Source organism: Drosophila novamexicana, unplaced genomic scaffold (genome assembly GCF_003285875.2).
Source record: "Drosophila novamexicana strain 15010-1031.04,08,12 unplaced genomic scaffold, DnovRS2.1 tig00000121-arrow-pilon, whole genome shotgun sequence".
NCBI lineage: Eukaryota > Metazoa > Arthropoda > Insecta > Diptera > Drosophilidae > Drosophila > Drosophila novamexicana.
Genome location: NW_020824773.1, coordinates 1,084,023 through 1,104,611, shown reverse-complemented (window position 1 = coordinate 1,104,611; position 20,589 = coordinate 1,084,023). Strand labels below are relative to the sequence as shown.

At 39.4% G+C, this 20,589-nt stretch overlaps 1 protein-coding gene across 1 annotated transcript in view; it reads left to right on the top strand.

The window, feature by feature from the left end:
- Positions 1-20,589, top strand: part of LOC115758095 — a 140,115-nt gene that overhangs the window by 101,306 nt on the left and 18,220 nt on the right. Inside the window, exons 3-9 of the mRNA XM_030698617.1 lie at positions 1,373-1,550; positions 2,425-2,651; positions 3,468-3,621; positions 7,998-8,137; positions 8,419-8,548; positions 18,829-18,957; positions 20,084-20,284. Of these exons, the coding sequence (XP_030554477.1) occupies positions 1,373-1,550; positions 2,425-2,651; positions 3,468-3,621; positions 7,998-8,137; positions 8,419-8,548; positions 18,829-18,957; positions 20,084-20,284 (1,159 nt within the window). The remainder of the gene's footprint in view (positions 1-1,372; positions 1,551-2,424; positions 2,652-3,467; positions 3,622-7,997; positions 8,138-8,418; positions 8,549-18,828; positions 18,958-20,083; positions 20,285-20,589) is intronic.

Genomic DNA, 20,589 nt, shown 5'->3' with positions numbered 1-20,589 from the left:
CAGCTATTTCTGTAACCTTTGAGCCATAAAAAAATCACTAAAATAGGTTACGCAGACAATTTAAACTTTGGATACGGGTTGGATTGGGTTGGGCATTGGTTATTTACAGAGTATTTCCTGATTGGGCATTCTGTAATAAAGAACCTAAGTAGGTTGTTTTTATTTTTATGCTCGTACTCCCACTAGCTGCTAACTAAGCTGCAATCGATTTGCAGCTGTACAGCTGTAAATTCGTGCAAAATAAAATGGTATTAAATTTAAAATCAAATTTTTAGTTATTGGCAGGTAATCAACGTACAAACACTTTGGCAAATAACACAAAGAAATAAATAATAAATGCAAAATAATCGAGCAATTTTACTTTGAAAGAAAAAAAAAAAACAAAACAGTATTTTTTCAAAAGGTCAGTGTTTGTTTTACCTGTCGTAATTGAGAAATCCAATAGCAAAAAGTATGTTTCTTTACCCTTATACTGTAGGCAAAGTAAAATAAAATATGACATAGTAATTATTTTGCATTCAAAAACCTTTATCAGAACAGGCAACAGTTTTTACAATTCTGTAGATTGTTAAAATGGGTCTTTAAATATGGGGACTGTGCATCTTATGTGCGCAGCTTATGAGTATTTACGACAGCTTAATACGCTGCCGAAAGTTAAGCTCTGACGTGCAAATGCAATTAAAATTATTTACGATTGCTGAAAACAAGGGTGCCACGCCCCCATTAAGCACGCACCGCATTTACCATATTTACGAATATATATATATGGTATTTTTCATATTTTTCTGCAGCATTTGAATGCGCACATAAATTTCAGTAAGCATTAAGCCGGGCAGAGGAGCAACAGACAGCGACAGGACAACGCGTCCATCCTGCCAGCTGGCCAGCAACAACTATTGGCCACAATTTTACGTTTATTTTTATTTTCACATTTTTGTAAGCCGAGCCACAGTTCATTGTTGCCACATTACAGTAACTGTGCTCAGTGGATTTGGTGTGGAGCCACACAAACGCATTTAAATTATCATTATTTTCGTTTGTTTGAAACGAATTGTAATAAAATGTCTGGCCTGAGCAAAAGTGTAAATAAATGCTGGCCGTATTAAAACATAATGGCTGGATATACAATTGTTTTACACACACGCAGTAAATGGGTGCTATATGGTGACCAGATATCACCTAGCATAAAATAGGATAGGATAGGATCAGGAAATTTGTGAGCGTTTAATGCCCTGCAATATAAAGTTAAGAAGAGGCATTTGCATAATTTCGTCAGTGCCTGCAACTCAAGTGACATTACTTTTAATGCCGCAAAACTTGCCTCTGATCTCACGCTTACCACTCACACTCTGGTTTTCTGTCTGCCCCATAGGAGGTGCATGCCATGGACCGGACGACGCGCGTTACCGACTATCGCTTTATCAAGGAGGCTAATGGTGCGCTAACCATCACCAATGTCATGCTCGAGGATGATGGCAAATGGCAGTGCGAGGCGGAGAATACCCGACGCTATACCGAAAATGCTCGACCCGTCAAGCTGGTCGTCCTGGGTGAGTACCACAAGTTAAAGCCGACAACAATAGCAACAAATACCACTAAAGACCTGGCGCATATAAAAGTTTAGACAAATATTAAAAAGGTCGTTACATTTGCGAAATTAGCTCAGAACGTGGAGCATGCCGCAAGCAGCAGTCAGCAGGCAATGAGCCAAGTCGAGAAAAGCAAAAAACTTTCCCTATTAGCCGAATCGCAGGTACAGTTGTGCGCAAGTTAAGCTAGCTGTAAATGACAAAGACTGTGTCACGCTCTTGTGCGTGGTAGCTTAGCCAAATGTCGCCTAGTTCTCGACTTTGTCAAAGATATAAGCTCACGTGAGTCTGGTCTAAGTGTCTTTAAAAGTTAAGAGCTAACTAAGATTTTGAAGATTCGCATTGATAAGGCACTTGGTATAATTGTCTAAATGTTCAGTAAAGTTAAATGTTGTGCGCCTTCTTTTTGTTGAACACAACCTAAAAATTATTAAAAGTCTATGAATATTACATAGAAGATAAAATGTAGAATCAAAGCTAGAAGATGCTCAAGTAAAAACTAAATTTTCTTACTTTTTGAAAAATTCTTTAAACAAACAACAGCCGATATTACTATCAGCTTTGCCAATATTTTTTTTATGTTGGCTCGCAGTGTGGGTCTATGCGTACATAAACACAGCCCAATAAAACTGCAAAATTCATAAATCGATCGATTTTAAAAGAATATTAAAGCAAACATTTTTGATTTGTTGGTAGTAAATCAGAAAGAATTTGCAAAAATAGCAATTTCAGCTGTCAAGCCGGTTAGAGATAATATGGGTCTCCTCGACAAACCCAATGAATTAAACTATTAATTATACTTTAATTGTATTTTAATGACATTTTCCTCTTGCAGATCGTCCCAAGCCGCCTTATTTGCTTATTGATTCGCGTCGCCTGGATGCTGGCAACATTTTTGTGCCCGTCAAAGAAAACTCGGAGCTAAACTTGGCCTGCGTCAGCGAGGGTGGCAATCCTCGGCCCACGCTTACCTGGGAGGTGCTGCTCAGCCCAGGCGTAGATCGCCATGCCCAGAAGGTATCCGCCGAGGTGCTAGAGCTGGAGGAAATCAAAAACGAGAAGGTTAGTAAAATCCAGCATCTTCCTCGGCATTCCATTAGAGAAATGGAGTGGCTATTCCTTTGGCTGACACTTGCACGGCGTATTGTATTATCATCTTAATGCCGACCAGGCGCAACCGCAAGCTATGCAGACATGGGAGCTCATATAAAGGGGAACAGAGAGACACAGTGCAAACACATTAAGTGTGGATAACGGCGGCTTTTCTGGCTAACGCTTAAACAACGCATCTCCGGGGCTCGGCGGACGGACAAATGGCTGCGGTTGCGTCAAATTTGTTTGTCTTGCACTCAAGCATAATGAAAAGCAGACATTTTGGTCAAGCGTTGCATAAACCGCCCAACCGCCCAAACCATCGGCCACCCGCCACCCGCAGCCACCTGTCAAACACATCGAAGATGTCGACATGAGTGTTTATTGTACGTGTACATTTTGTGTGTGTGTGCTTGTTTGCTTGTCGTAGACCCTAAATGCCACAAATTTGCGTGTTTGGTCTGCTTGGCCCCCAACTACAGCCTCGCTGCGCCCGATGATTGATTGAAAACTGTGCCAACAAATTTGCATGTCAAGGGGCGCGGGGGTGTTGCTGCTGGTGGCAGCGTCGGTGTAGCCAATGCCATTGCCCTTGCCCTTGTCCTTGCGCTTTAATTTAAATTAATGATGTCGCGCTGATAACAGGCCCAGACTAATTGGCCGGCCTGACTGCCTTGTCATTTCGCCCAATTTGTCCCGGCCTAAGCCTTAAATTGCAATGGAATTTTTATCAACCACTTTCCACTCTCAACTTCTTTCTCTCTCTTTTTCTCTCCCTTTCGGCAGGATAAGAACGGCTACAAAATCAACAGCGGTGCAAAGAGCGAAGCCCGTCTGCCCGCCGTCTACAGGGCGCATCATAATGCGAGGATTTTATGTGTCATGGAACATCCCACGCTGAAGATAAGACAGAATGCCTCCCTACTCCTCGATGTGCAGTGTAAGTTGAAATTTACTACTTTTAGCAAGGCTCTTAAATCTTATGTTTTTCTTAGATAACTTAAATCTGTGAATGAAAACCTATTTTCACGTTTAGAGTGCAGCTAACAAAAATGTATAAAACTGAGTGCTAATAAAGTATTTGGTTTAAGAACACCTTGGCAAGCTTATTACATATGAAATTGATGCAGTTATCATTATATCATCATTGAATAATATTAATAAGATGTGGATAGTTAGCTTTTGAATTCCTGTTGCTTCAGTTTGTGATTTGTTGGAAAAAGAGCTTTATTTAAATGTATTTATTAATAAACAGTCAAAGGTACATCCAATATATATTCAGGAAAAATAAATATGAAAAATCGAAAGGTTTCTCCTTCAATAAAAACTATATTTGTTGAGTGGATTGCACATGTGTGTGTAAGTGCGTAATTAGTCAGTTAGTCAGTCAGTCAGTAAGTCATTTACTCATTTGGCATCATATTTAAATGTTAAAAAAGTTTTAATAAAAGCCAAACACGACGAAAATCGCACCTTGTTTAATTAACACAGCCGGCGATAGCGAGAGTGTTGTCAGGAGGGGCAGCTGGTGCGAGTGCGGCAAGTAAAAGTGAAAACCAAAAAGCAAATGTTGATTAAAAAGTTAAATTGCTAAAGTTAACACACGCCATGAGGCACGCAACGGCCTGGTGGGCGTGGCTAAAGGATGCTATGCCGGTTGCAACAGAGCCACGAGACGGGGGCAGAGGCAGTGGCGCACAATGAGGAGTCAGAGGTCGGCGATGGGCAAAGTAAAACAAAGGCACAGAAATTATTATGCAGCTGCAGAAATAAAAGAAAGCAAAGGTGAAATTATTTGAATGAAAATGCAGCAGAAAAAAATATATAAAAAATAGTAATGGAAGTGGGTTAACGTAGGGCAGCTGCTCTATAGGAAGGGAATATGTCAAGAGGAACAGCAACAGGCACTGTGCCACGATGTAATAACCACGGCAGTTACAACAAAGAAATCAAGAGCAACTAACAGCTTTGATAAAGTTTTTAATTAACCGCCATTGGGCAGTCAAAGGATTACATTACAAATTATGAAAACGAACATCGATCAGAAAACAATTTCTAAACAAATTGATTGGAGCTTGAAAGTCCGACGGGATTATTTCTGAATAAATACATACTCATACAAAATGTTAATTTCTATATTGAACATGCCAGGTCAAGAAAATTATAATTGACTATAAATTACAGAAAGTTTATTTTGTAAAGAACAAAACTAAGTTTACATTATATAGAAAAACAAACAGTTTAAGAAGAAAACAAAATGAAATGCGTATAATCTCTATTATCGCTTTCAGCGATGGTTCAATAAGGTCATGTTATCTACTTTTTTAAAAGTGTGAAACATCAATTGAAAACAAAATACAAGACACTTTTAGCCAAAACTGTCCGAATACGTATAATCCGTTTGATTGATCAAAGCAGCTCGCTTAAACCTTAAGAAATCAATGCAAAAGATGCCGCCATCTATCAGCATCTACATGACTTTGGGCGAACAAACATCGAAACAAAGGTTTCGCAATCATCGACACTGGCTGCAAATCAAAATCAATGGCGGCGTCCACAGGAGCAATTAGAAGGACTAGCACTAATTGGCAGTAACAAAGCCGCAAACACGTGCTGAAATTGGTAGCCGTTACTGGCCGGGATCAGCATAGAACAAAGTGCCATAGTTATTTGCTTTATTAATGCCCGTCAAGCCGCATAATGCCATGACAAATGCCAAGGTAGCCATAGAGAAAAATAACTAGAGAGACAGAGAGAGGGAGACATCGAGAGAGAGCCCATGAAAATGATTGGAAAATATAGAAAAGCCGTGCGGGATTTGCATGACTAACTTCGGGTACGGGAATGTCGCATGCGGAATCTGCCTACACTCGATGGATATGTGCGTGCGTATGTGTGTGCGTGTGTGGGTGTGCGAGCTTTGGCCAGGCATGAAAATTGCAAAAACCGCAATAACAACAGCAAAAGGCCTATAACAATAACAACAGCAACAACAGCAGAAGCAGCCCAACCGCAACGTTTTACAACAAAGAACAACTGAGAACAGTTCCTGCTATTTCCGAATAACCTCTCCCCAACCCTATTGTTATTGTTTGTTACGGTTGTATAAATTAAAATGCACACACATGAAAGCACTTGCTCAGACAGTTGAAGATTGTGTGTTTGTAGTTGTCGTTGTTGTTGTTGTTGTTGCTTTTAATTTTACATTTTTTTGCAGACAGTTGACAGGCAAATCAAGGACATCAATCGCACAGCCAGCTGGAACGAGCCTTAAATGTTTTCACAATTTAAAAACAATGTAACAAATTAAATACAACATTAAAACACATTTTATGAAATGGGATTCCAAAAATGTAAATCACCTGTTTGAAATGCTAGATTTCAATAGTAGAAGATATTTTAAAGATTCCCATTAAATTCTTTGACGAAATAAGGCAGAAAGTGTTTTTCAGAACTTTCAGTTCAGCACGGTTAGACAAGCACAGTTTTGCTTGTTACGAAATTCAAAATTGTTGATTTTTTCCGTAATTGGGCAGAAAGTGTTTGGCAGAACTGTCTGTTGTGCATAGTTAGACGGTACAACAATTTTTGCATTTATTTTTTCAGTTTGCGGCTTCGATTCTTGCCCCAAACAAATTGATAGACGAAGCCCCGGTACGACGAACAGCCAGACAGGGACCTGTGGCCCACGCCCGCTCGTCTACTCGGTTAGCCGCATAAAACGCAAACGGCCGTCGTTGACTGTCCACAGACTGACGTCCTTTCATATACATATATGTATGATGTCTGACAACTGCCATCTGTATGCATGTTACGCCCACAGCCACACACACACACTCGCACACACACACACACTCGCACACACACACACACACACACACACACACACACACACACACACACACACACACACACACACACACACACACACACACACACACACACGTACACACAAGCACAGACACACATACTACAGGCAAACTCAGACGAATGTCTATTGAATAGTTTGGCAAACAACCGACAAACAAATTTCATTTGCCCTGCATAATCAAATTGTATTAGTTGCAAAAGCCCAAAAAAGACTCGCATGGCGAAAAAGAGAGAGAGGGAGAGAGAGAGAGTGTGTGTTAGAGAAGGGCAGGGAGAAACTGCGAAAAATTGAAAGGACTGATATCATTCTATACAGATTATGTAGCATATTGAAAAATATATATATATATATATTTTTTTTTTTTGGGAATCTACAGGCTCCAAGGGCTTACACTAATTAAAAAACATTTGATTTATGCCTATGAATATGCATTGACTGCAACTAGATACATATGTAGGGTATATATGTACATCCGCAAATATATACAAACGTATATATGGGGGTGTCACTTTGCCAACCATTGATATTATTTACGTTCACATTTGCATTCACGTTTACATTGAGATTTGCATTTTGTCGATAGCTTTTTGACATTCATTCAATGGATTTTTGATTGGCACCCAAATGTAGTTACATTTAATGGCAGATCAATTTCGTAAAAGATGTTGAATACTCGCAACTGGCATAAGAAATAAAATGACCCATGAATATTTAAATGAATGCATACAATTTACTTTCAAATTCAACTAACAAGTAAGCTTATAAAATAAACATTCGATAAAGCCTTGTCAGTAAAATCATTTCAATGCTCGAATACAAACTCTACATTTTTATCTTAAATTCTTAGACACACATTCAAAAATGAGTAATATTTGGTCAAACGAAAATAGAAAAGTGTTTATATAAAATTATTTAAACACAAACCTTCTTCATCGACAATTAATTAACTTTAATATTTTTTGAGCCAGAAAAGTTTTTAAAATTTCTCGATTTTCGATATAAACAAAAACCAACAACAAGAAGATACAAAGTTAATATATAAAACATTTCAAGAGTTTTATTTAATTTTCAAATGAGTTTTCTTAGTGATTGTCATCTGGATATTTTGTTAAGCATGGAATTTGCCAAGATGTTTTTGCCAGAGTCAAACAAAGTCCGTTAGCTTTGCGGGTGCTGTTGAAGAGCATCAAAAAAATAGGAGAGCGTACACACATTTGCATTTAGTTTAATTATAAAAGTTTCTTTCTGCTGCCGTTTATTTTTGTGTCGTAATTTTTTAATTAAAAAACTATTTTGTAGATGTTGCCACAGTCGCCAGTCGACAGTCGCCAAGCGACTGCAGACGGCAGACAGTAGACAGGAAAATAACTAACCGAAAATCTCATCGTATCTGTGTGTTATATCCATTCTTATAACCCTTGTTTTACCTCTCTCCCTCTTTGCAGATACGCCCTCATTTGCCATCTCGCGCACACCTGGCTTTGGTTATCCGCTGCGCGAGGGCATCGAAGTTAGCCTCAAGTGCGATGTCGACTCGAATCCTCCGAGCACGCCGCGCTGGCAGAAGGACGACGGTGACACGCCGGTAAGTCTTATAAAACTTATGCATACGTAGGCTCTGCTCTGACTCTGGCTCTGGATTTTGTGAGAGCTTTTGTGATTTTTGGGCAAGGAGCAAGTTTTAAATGGATTTTCGTGCAGTTGTCGCGTAAAAAGTTCTTGGACTAACTATTTGCCTTGCCTTAATTACCAAAAATTGTTTACGCATAAGACCGAAACTCATTTCCATGCCCGTCTCCAAGCCAAAGCTGTCTCAATTTTTCGCCCCTATCTCAACCATTTCTCTTTCTCTTTTGCAATTTACAGGTGCCGCAAACGGGCGACGGCTTCCTCAACTTTACATCCATTAGACGGGAGCATTCCGGCTGGTATAAGTGCACATCACGGCATCTCAACTTTCAATACTCCTCGATTGGCTATTACCTCAGCGTGCGCTGTAAGTACGACCACCATTACGAGTACTCCAAATAAATTAGCGCTCGTATGCGTGAAATTGCCTTCAAAATGGCGCGTGATAATATTTTCCCCATTAGTTCTCATATAATAAAACCGAAAAAAAAAAAAATTACGAAAAATTGCCAAAAATTTGCTGCGTGGCTTTAACGACACTCGCACATGCTGCGTCCCATCATCAACATTTCTGTCCTCATTCCTTTATCCATGTCTGTCCCCCACTCTGATGATGTTGCCCCTGCTGCCCTTACTGCTCCTGTTGCTGCTGCATACTTTGAGGCGTTTCGCTACCCTCCATATGCAAAATGTGGCAAATTTCATTGGCATTGGCATTGAGTGGGTGTGTGGCTGAGCGACTCTGTCAACCCTCTGTCTGTGCAGAGACTGTCAGCTCCCATCCCCCTCCATTTTCCCCTCATAGCCATTACACACACACACCGACACACTATTTATGCTTACGCGCCATTTTGCTGTCAATATTTTCCCGTTTTGTGGCTCAAGATTTGTGTTTGAGCTGCGAGCTCTCAGTTTGAGGCACATTTTACGCGCTGAACGCGTGTTAATGCTTGTAAATATTTTTATTTTTATTGAATTTATGCCACCAACAGCCGCCACTTTGTTAGCAAACGATGTCGCGTTGTTGCCTAAAAGCAAACGGACAACAACTTTTTTGTCTATTTATTTATGTTTGCCGCTAAGCGAAAATCAAATTTGATTAGCTGAAAAAGTGCAAGTGTATATTTAGGCTATAAGTCATTTTGCGACCGAGTCACATATTTTCTAGACAATCCTAACACAACCCAATAGATTTTTAAAAATAAAATTAAAGTAAAATATTTTACACATGAAATATAAATATTTGGTTGGGATAAGCATATTAATTCACTAACTTGAACAAATAACTACAATAATTATATAAAATACAGCTTATACACCTGATATGCATACTAGTGGGTCATCGTTTTAGATATCTTAACTTTGGTCAGCTCGATAATACATGCTAGGTCTTAGACAATGTTATACCTAATTTTTTATTAAATAAATGCAAACATATGGTATTTATGGATAGCTGGAGACAAAAACTTGTTATCGGTAAGGTTCGTGTTATATTTATACGCACATGTAAATTAATATTTATTTTAGAAAGATAATTCAATACCTTTGTTATTTATTTCATTTATTTTAAAAAGCTGTTTTCCGCATCGAAGTTATTCCAATTTGATTTTTGATCAGCTTCATTGAGAGCGAATCCAAGTACAATCAACATAAATTAGAACTATATTTATTGCTTAAATTCGTAAATCTTAAACGTTATCTAATTAAGAGTTCGAGGATGTGCCTTACAGTTCTTATATCCAATTTTGTAGATTTTGCTTGATGGAATAATTTTCAATTAGAGGTGATAAGCGATATGTATATGTCTGTAGATAGAGTTTCCAACTGTTCTGAAATTCTACTTGATCTTTTTGTATTATATAATATATCTCTAAAATTATTCAAGTGCATATGTTGGATTAAAGCAAAATACCATCAAGGCTACAAAAAAAGTTACGGATCGATCGAACTCCTCGCCTTAAATTTCGGGTTATGACCTGGGTTTTTTTCTTGAACCTTGCCAAATTTACATATATAATGTATCTATCTACAAAGGATATGTGAATCAATTCTCATTTGGCTTCCTTCTAAGAATAAAATTTCTGAAAAATATTGTATCTTATACATATTGGCAGAAGTTTGGATCAATTCCGAGAATATTTTAGAATATTCAAAGTCGATAATGTTCATATTTACATTTTTGTAAACATTTAAATTTGTTTAAACATTTTTGAACAGACGGGAAAAATACAGGACACTTATTTTTTAATAAAAAATAAAAATTTCCTGAGCCGAGCACGTACTCTAAATAATATGGTTTGGTTTATGTTTGGAATCGGTAATTACTTGTGAAACTGCGTTACCGGCGTAAGGTGGATTCTAACCGGTTATCTAAAGCGAACAATTAGCCAAAATATAGATTTATCATAGTTTTTAATTCTTAAGCTTCGAAAGGCAACTTTAGTTTCTTTATTTTATTTGCACAATTGTGCAATCCAGCTCGTAAAGTCTCGCTCGTAATGACACGAAACTGCAGATCACTTTCGCTGCCCACTTTGCATCCATGGGAATAAGCCAATCAATAGGAGAGCCCTCCCACCGCACAGACTCCACAATGCGTAAAATTCGCGCTCATCAATCAAGACAAACACAAAATGACTGCCAGAAGCCGCACAAAGCGGAAACTGCAACAACAAAGGCGAACGGCGATAGCAAAAGAAGCAAAGCGCAAAAACAAAGAGAAAAAATGTTATTGGTAATAACAACTTGACAAAGTGTTGCCACTTTTTTATGCGAATGCCGCCGCAGGCACTGTAACGCCCACAGCCCAAGCTGACCCTGGGGAGAGATTTTTCGTCTACGGTGAAATTTTTATGTGTTAGCAAGAAAACGGGGCGAAAAGGCAAAGCGAAATGCGAAAAGCATCCTGACAGGCGGCTGTCGCTGCTCATTATGGGAAAACAAATGCTTTATTAATAAAAATAAAAGCGCCCAAAGAGGCCAAGAAGTGAAGGCAAAAACAACAGCCAGCCGTGCCTCAAGGGCCGACATATCGACATTTATCGATGATTGATGTGCCAGGCCGTCCAGCCAATCTCATCCCTCTCCTCTAGCGTTCTCTCTCTCTCTCACTCTCTCTCTCTCTCCTGTATAGCCTCCCTCCCTCTCTTACTGTCTTTTTGTGAGGCTTGTCGAAAACTTTTGCCGTTGATTTTGCAGCGAAATCTAATTGTGAGAGACGTTTGGCGGGGCTGGTTGGGGGTTACAAACATGGCAACATGTTAAGCACATAAATCAATTTGTAAAACGTTTACGAAACTGCCAAATGGCAAATCGAGCTGGCAACAGTCTGCATATACGATTGAAGCCTACCCAAATCTACTAGGTATGCGTGTGTGCATGTGTGTAGATAAATTTGAAGGCAATATCTATAAGATAAAGTAGATGCTAGGATTAGCTGTCATAAACTAGCAAACAGCTGCAGAGCTTTGATAAATGGCGCTTGAAATAAAAACCAAGAAAATTGCAAAATTTTAAGCCCTCAAACCCAGTGAAAAAAAAGGACTGCAGGTCCCCAAGCGGGCAAATGAAGCGGTGGGAAATAAGAAAACATGAAAACTGATAAATCGCGTTTTGATTTTAAGCATCCGTTGGCAGCAAATCGAAAAAAATAACCCCAAATCCGAGACAGACGTTTGAATGCGCGCTTAATTGCTGACGATATGTTTTCTACCTTCATTCCCGCCGCACGCTACCGCCACAGCATCCTGCAGCCATTGAGCTGGAAAACGGTGCACAGGTAGCAAAAGAAAACTTTGCTGTCGACAGGGACAAGGAAACAGCGGACACGGCTTGCCTGACAAATGCAATGAAAAAGCAATCAGCGTGCCACACAACGGCAGCGCCCAAAAACTACAGGACATGCTTAGGACATGCTGAGGACGAACGGCTAAAGTCAACAGCGCGACCGTTGTCGACGGTTACAAAAGTAGGCAATTTGACGTAGTTTCTCAAACTTTTGCGCTAGCCACTTTCACGTGATTGATTTGCCGGCAGAGCCGGACGAAGGACACGCCTGCTATCATGCAGCGCCCGAACAGGGACAAACTGACGACTTACGGACGCGCTGAGCTTGTTAAAACGTCGCTAATTTGACACGTACGTCAGGCGAGACTGGGCAGCAAAAAGAGCCAGTGAATAAGACGCATCTGCGATTGGCCACAGTCAACGACATGTACTGAGCCCTGGGAGTCCAGGTATGCCCAGGCGCAGAGTTTGTTTGCCAGCCTCATTAATGAGTTAAAGTTCGAATTGAGGCTAATTAATGTTGAGTGGCCTGCATCATGTTTCTAATGTTTGGCTAACAAAGTGCAATTAGTGAAAGTTTCAGATTAGAAAAATGGGTGCAAAGCAACTTCGACAGCCAAATCGATTTGTGCGGAATTAGTTTGTGGTGTTCCGCTACTCACAAAGAGAAAGTCGTTCCATTTGTGTAAAACGTTCGTATTTATCTGCTAACTTAAATCATTTGCTCCGCACTTTCTGTTGAGAATATCAAGGAGAATAATTTAGTTAAAAATAAAGCAAATATAAAGAGGTTTATTAAATCTTATGGATAAATTAATAACAAGCATTTGTCAAAAGCCAAACCAATTATCAAATCTGTTCCCTATTTAATTTTTCAACGATTCTAAATAGGAGCTGAAAGAATATTAATTTCATTTCAACTCTTAAGAACCTACTCATATAACATCGCTCGGATTTCGTATTCGTACTCCAAACCATGGCTCTTGCTTAATATATTTAATTATAATTGATGTAATAGATTTTATGTGACGGTTTTGTATTTCCTACACCATCAAACATATAGTCTCCATAGCGACTTATTCAATACCTCCGCAGGGACCTTTGTGGTAGCTTCGCATCAAACAAAGACCTCGTAACCAGCACTAAACTAATTTGCTCAGCCAACTGTTAGAAAAAATGCAATTCATAGAAAACTTGAATTTCTCATCCCCTGACTAGGCCTTGCAACCCCCACTAGCCCCGCCCATATATATTGGCCACCTCGCTTTGAGAGAAAAACACGAAAACAAAACAATGTGGGCACTTTTTGTAAAGAAGAAGAAAGTCCCCAATTGGAAAAACACATTTGTCCGCTGGCTCTGAGGGGCATTACAATAAAATTTAATTTTACATGCTATCGTAAGCATTTCTTTCGCCTCCCCATTCTTTGTCTCTTCCTCGACGCTCTTTCCCCGTTTATTTCTTACACCTCAACTGGCGGCTATGGCTAATCGGCAATGTCCTTGCGCATGTTATACATTATCCTTTGTCATGCTGGTTATCGCGGTTTAACTTTATCGTTAAGTTCTTTCGCTTCTTCCAGCGCGATATGAAGCATTTCATCTGGCCGCCCACCTCTCCCATCCTCTCCCTTCTGCCCCACCGCCCTTTGAAGCACAAGCATGTTGGACCTTCCGGGGCCCCGCTTGAATTTCTGTGTTTATCGGCGCGCACGATTATTAGTTTTCTGTTTGCTGCTTTTGTTTTTATAGCCGGCGATTACATTTCGGTATATGTGTGGCCCTTGGTCTGGCCAAGGTTCCTTTCGGGGTAACTGAGGAGCCAAGCAGCCAGCCAGCCAAAAAGATTTGCAATAAACTTTTATTTGACTTGTTTTTATTTGGCTTCAAATGAAACCCAAAACTCATTTGGGTTTTCTTTCTTTTTTTTTGCATTCGTTCCGTCTGGCCGGCAAGTTACAAAAATATTAAAAACTCATTGAGGATAATAATCTTGAAATTTTTATGGTCTGAAATAAGCGGGAATTAGTGTTAAAATTATATTTTTATAACTTTAAAATGTGTTTAGGAAATCTCGATTGCTTGATTTTTTATTTTATTTTAAGCTTTCGAATTAAGCAAGGGATATATTGTCTAATCTCAAAGTCTTAAAATCGATATTATTCGATGAGCCAAATGTTGGGAAAAAATATAATGTACATCTACTGCTGTATCTTAAAAAATATAAATTTTTTCAAAAATTAGATTTATCAAAAAAATATATGTATTTAACGATTGTTCTTTCTTTGTTTTTGACCATTTTTTTGTGATTTATTAAACTGTTCTTTAATTGTTTATATAGTCTTAAGCACTTTTCCAGTTTCTCTTTCATCTCTCGCATACACTCAGTTTCATTTAAATATCTTTTGAATGACTTTCGCTTTATGTTCTCGCTTATTTATAACTTCATCTTCATATCCAATCTTCATGCGCGTTCCTTGCGCTTGTTTATTATGCTTTTTTATTTAACTTTTTGCTGTGCACATCACATCCAGAGCAATCATCTTCAAATTCAGCTCATTGTAAATTAATCGCGTAGACTATAAACGCAACCCCACCAACCACCCACCACACACCCTCGCTGCATCTGCAGCAGCTGAAAAAATATACATTCTTTATATTCTACTAAAAATAGTGAAAAATTCTATACAAGCTCAAACTGCGCAAAAAAATTAAAATTTATAACCAAGACACAAACGCAATCAAATGCACCCACCACAGAGCGCATTCGCTTCCACTTCACGAGGCATGCACCACCAACAACCACCACCCACCCGTGCTCGTTGTTTATGAAGCTTGTAAGTTAAGCTGATTGCTGCCTTTGCTGCCTCTGCTGCTGCCTTAGTCTCTGCTGCTGCTGCAGCTTCATATTCATGAATAAATATGATGATGCATTTTTGTAGACGCAAAACGAAAATGAAACGTGCTGCTAATGAAAACTGAAAAGTAGCTTATATATAACTATCTATCTATACATATAGGTAGTATTTACCAAGCCCAATTTTGACCAAGACGAAAGCGAAATGCGTACGAAAACAAGTTAATAACTTTTCAATATGTGTAAGCGACAGCAAATGCGCGTTTGGCCGCTTTGAAGGATTTATGAGTCGAGCCACACTCAATCAGCAGTGAGTGTGTGTGTGTGTGTGTATGGACATATTGATGTGCCTGATACACTCTGTCTGACTGCTTAAGCAGAGTGCGGATTCCGGTTGCGGATTTTCGGGTTGCTGTGACTGGCCTGCATTTGGCAGGCGGCGCAGCCCATACCCAACGCACTTGACAGTCCTTCAGGCTACCCGAGGCGGGGCGTGGTGGTGCGCGGTGGGGCGGTGTTGTGCGGAGTGGCACTACTTGAAGCCAACGCCAACATGCTGATGATGATGCTTTATGATTAATGATTGGTGGCGAGACCCACTAGAACCCGCCAACGCCTGCTACCCCTTGTGTGTCTATAGCCTGAAATATGCTGTATCCCTCTGCCTCTTTCGTTCACTTTCTCTCACACTCTTATCCTCTTTGTCTGGCATATTGATGCCTCTTATTTGCATTAGTGTTTGTTGTTTGCTCTTCATATTTGTTTCCGTTCTGTTGTTCTGCTCCGGATTTATATGCCATGTGGAAGACATTCACGAGTCTTCGCCGACCCATCAATCCGACCCAATAACCCCCTCATCTATAATGACATATGGACCTTACTTGATGCACATTTGTTTGCTTTTGTTTATTTGCTTTTCTTTTCTCCTCCTTTCGATTGTGGGTGGGCTTCATTCCTATGAATGTCCATCGAACAAAATATGTGTTGAACAAATGCTGGGAATTATGTTATTCCATGTGTGTGTGTGTGGGTAGTGGGCAGCTAGCAGTGGGTGGGTTAATGTGAAGTGGGGAACTTGAGAAAATGTTGAATAAAGTTGTGTGAAAACTTCTAGTCTGAAGTGTTTGGCTTAAATAGAGAGTGAATAAAGAGCTAAAAGAACTTTAGAAATTACTTAAAATGTTTGAGATCAGCTTATTTAGTATGCATTTATTTTGAAGCTCCAAATAAAGGTTTTTGACTGTTCCACTGATTCAAATAATTATAATTATTATTTAATTGTATTATAATTATAATACTCAAGTCTGAAGCAATTAGGATCGTAAAAGATATATTCCTCATTATATGTCAATTGAATCGCAAGAGTCAGAGTAATAGCTCTTTGCTTTACAGGGCTCATCTGTGTTTTTAGCGAATATAAGAATTATAATCGTTTCAGTGTTCAAAAGCTCAATAAGTGCAACAATTAAAACGCTATGGAACATTCTATTGTCCTGGAGTTGGCTTTCTTCCGAGACTTCGCATAAATATTTGAATTGTTGACTCAAACGATTTCCTGAACACCAGTTTTTATATAATTCTTAAAAGGTCTAGACACTTAATATAATTTTATTTTATTTTTTTAATATTGTTCCTTTACAAAAGCGTAAACATTTTTCAAATAAGTGTCATATGAGCCTCAAAACATAATCTTCTGATGCTATATCTTATCTGATCTTATTACATCCTGGCTTTTCCGTTTGATTGCCACCCCTAACTATTATCTAATTTCATAATATATCAAATGCTTTCCTTTTCAAATTACGGCCCTCAACAGCAAACTCGCACCCCATTGCGACGAGTTCCCAGTTTCCATTTTACAATTTGCAGTCTCAAGTTCTTATCAGAGGCGGCTTCGAGCAGGCCGCGAGCAATGTCCATTGACAAATGTCTGTCAGTCGAGCTGAGCTCATTAGACATTTTATAGACAGCCCAGAGAAAATGAGGGAGGGGAGATAGGGAATTCGCATTCATTCTCTGTCCCCAGTTTTCACTTGTCAATTTGCGCAGCGTCGCTTTGTCTTTTATATTTTTTTGTTCTCGAGCAATAAAAAATGTTTATAACTACGTGATTTTGACTAAGCAACACGCCTCTGCCCCCTAACCGCCTTCGCGGCTTCCTGGCTCTTCAACACCCCGCAGACAACATTTTGCGCTATTGTCAGCAATAAAACTCGCAGGGGTTGCTGACCGCGTCCGGGGTTGTTTCACTCCCAGGTCCAACGCCAACTGATTGACATGCGACGAAGGCTCTCGGCTCGAAATGAGCTTACAATTAATTATTACTTTGGCGTTTCGAGTGCTCACCTCGCCTCTTTGTGCAAATCTCAGCTCAAGCAATGGAACTTTAAGGGTTTCGCCACTTCTTTAATGTGTGTCTGGGGTGCGTTTCTGTAAAGGGATTCGTTTAACTCGCCGGCCGCTGACTGTAATTAGTAGTTTTTGTTAATTGTGCGACCGTTTGGGTAAGCAGGGGTTGGGGGCGATGCGGCGAGGGCTAATTTTATGAGCGCTTTGAGGTGCAACCTCAAATTGCCAGACATTTGAAATGCCAGCGAATTGCGGCCTTGATAAGTAGTCGACACTTTGTAAGACTTACGTGCGCCCAGAGCCCTTGCCACACACACACGCACTCACACACATTCACACACACACAAGCAGACAATTTGCCTGGGGTCCTTTGTCATGATTTTTGCCCAGGCATCCACTTGGGCAACTTATTGTTATGATATCCGTTCTCAAACAAAAGCCCACGCTGCATACTTTTAGGCGCACGTCAACGCAAATTGTAATTTATATGTAATATGAACAGCGCCATAAAGTATGTGACACAAAGGCAGCCTGAAATTTAAAGCACACCACACAAGAGATGCCTGCACAGATTATTTTAAGCACGGCACGAAAATAACACGAGCCACAGAATGTAACCATTACTGAATAAGGCTAAAATGGTGACCACATTGATAAAAGAGATGTCTGGTGCATCAAATATATTGTCGCTTCGACGATAAGTTGGCTATATTCTTGCTATTATACCATTGAAGCTTTATAGTTTGACTTTTGACATGGGATGTCGAGAGCCCTAATTTGTTCGTATTGAGTGATTGTTATGCTGTATTTTACTTTTCACCAAAGCAATATTCTATTGAAAAAGATTTTTTTGAATCTCTATTAAGCTGACCCACCGCCAAACTTGCGTGCCTGTTTTGACGATAGAAAATATATCGGACATTGTGTTGATAACTCATTTTAAAATAATAAATAGTTTTCCATTCTGTTTATTCGTGTCACGACTGCAAACACGACACGCACTCAGCTCCAAACCACAAACACCACACAGCTCCCGCAGTTGCCGGCTCCCAGTTTCCTGTTCCCAGTCCTAAGTTTCGAGTTTCCCCTGTTAAGCACAAAATATGCGAATATGTCGCATAAATTTGATGTCATTTTCTGCTCGCAACGAAATTAGAATGAAGCATCGTAATGTCTTTTGCTTATCGTGCTTCTTATTCTTATTCTTAGTATTTATTTATGAGTTCGTGCTGCTGTTGCTGCGTGAAGTTCAGTCAATTTTCCAGTTGCCTGCTCAGCGATGTTCACTTTTAGTTCAACTGAACCGCTGAACTTCAATAGTCGGTCAAATCACGCCAAATCGGAAGTGCCAACTCATTGTGCAGCTTTCAGTCAGCTACCGGCAGCATGACTCAGGTGCTCTTCAGTGCCACCTAAGTGTCGCCCACATCCTGTCAAGGCGGCACGCAATTTGTTTTGCTTAAGAACTGCCAACATCCAACTCCTCACCATCTTACCATCCCCAGCGTTTCTTGTCATTGAAATATTGTCACATTTGACAATTGCTGACAAGCTTATCATATTTTATGCCCCTGCACATGTGTGCCACAGCGAAACTCTTTAAATATTTATAAATTTTCACACATTTTCCCATGCTTTTTCTCTCAATATTTACAGATGATTCGGTGGATGTCACTTCGGAACCGGATGATCAGGATGTCTCCGTGGCGGCTGCCTCTCATAATCCCAACAAGGGGCAACTTGAGGTGCAGCTTGGCGGCGCCGTCACACTGCAGTGTCCACAAGGTATGGCAATTTTATAGCATACTCTAAAGCTTGCGGCAACAAAAGTATAAAAAAAGGATACTCTGTGTTAGTGAAATAGGCTTCCAAAATTATGAAAATACATAGATATCACCACAAAAATGATGACAAATTTGTAAATTCTATCTTTGAATTTTGCCGCAAATGCATGTCCATTTATTTATTTTTTATATACATATGTAGTTAATAAGGCGGAACAATAACTTTATTTAGGCCTATGTTATTAGCGAATATTTATTGTCTTATTTATCTCCTTTTCCCTAAATGTAAAATAAACGTACATCCCATTAAAAGCTTGGCAGGCAAACAATATATTTACTTCCCCTTGTCTACCTCTAGAAGGTATAAGCAATACTTTTATACACTTGTAGAGAGTGTTCATAACTTGTCGTGAAAATTAGGTTCTCGTTTGAAAAACTTACATATTTGTTTAGCAAGATATCTTGACCGAATTCGACATTTATTGAATTGCATTATGCTCCATATATAAGCAAAATAAGACATTCCACCACCATATCAGCTTTACAGAAAGAAGCGTCTGTAATATTGTCTGCTCTTAAAGATATATTTAACAAACTCAACAATTACGAGTTTTTAAATTCACCTTATATATGTCAACAAGGGTATTTAGCCTTCGGCGCGTTGATATTTATTTTTTTTAGAACATCAAAGCAATTGAGTACAATCGCTGACAATGAAGAAATGAGCTCCACTGAAAGATGCGTCGGGTATCTAATTACATTTTAGATTTCGTTCCACTAATTGAGGCACAGATCGAAGAGATTGCGCTGGCAATCGCCGTACGGAGCTCTATTCATTAATTAGCACAATTGAAAATTAATTATACGTGCAATTTACTTTGCTCACTTTTAGGCAGTCAACAAACGACGGCACAATCGAAATATCTGTTAGGTTCAGGGGTGTAAGGAGGTTGTGGGAGGTATCCTCTGTTTGACAAATGGCAGTGGAAGCTTTTTGTTGTTTACGACTTCGGCGTCAATTAAAGAAATTAAAACTTGCGTGCCCTGGCATAGTCAATTAATTAAATTAGAAATGGCACCAAGTCGAATTATGCAACGACTTTAATGTTTTCTCTGCTTTAATGTAGGCTCCCTGGGCTGTTGGTCACACTTGGATCCAGTTTCAGCACGTCTGCGCGGCCTAGGCTACGGCAGCTCGTTGCCGACGGGTCAATTCTCACTCAAGGATGTCATGTACCAGGATGCAGGCACCTACAAGTGCGTGGGCCAACCTCTGGCCAACAAGAAGAAGCTCGAAGTGCTTCAAAGTGTCATCGTTTCCGTCAAGGGTAAGTCAAATGTGAACTCAGCTGCATAGCGTTTCGATTATGTGGAAATAGTAGTATAATATGAACTCCCATCTGAACGAGAGACGCCTTAATATGATTTATGTTCTGGGTGCAGGCAGCATATAATTTCCAATGCAATGTTCCTGGTTTAAGTATCGATTAGGAGTGTTCAATTTGTTTATAAATTCTCTCAGCATATCCTACCCTTTTCTAATATTTCAGGTAGCTCTTAAAATTGTGAAAATTCATTTTGAATTGTTTTTAAATATATCTTTAATGCGAATTGAATTCCTTTTCAATTATTT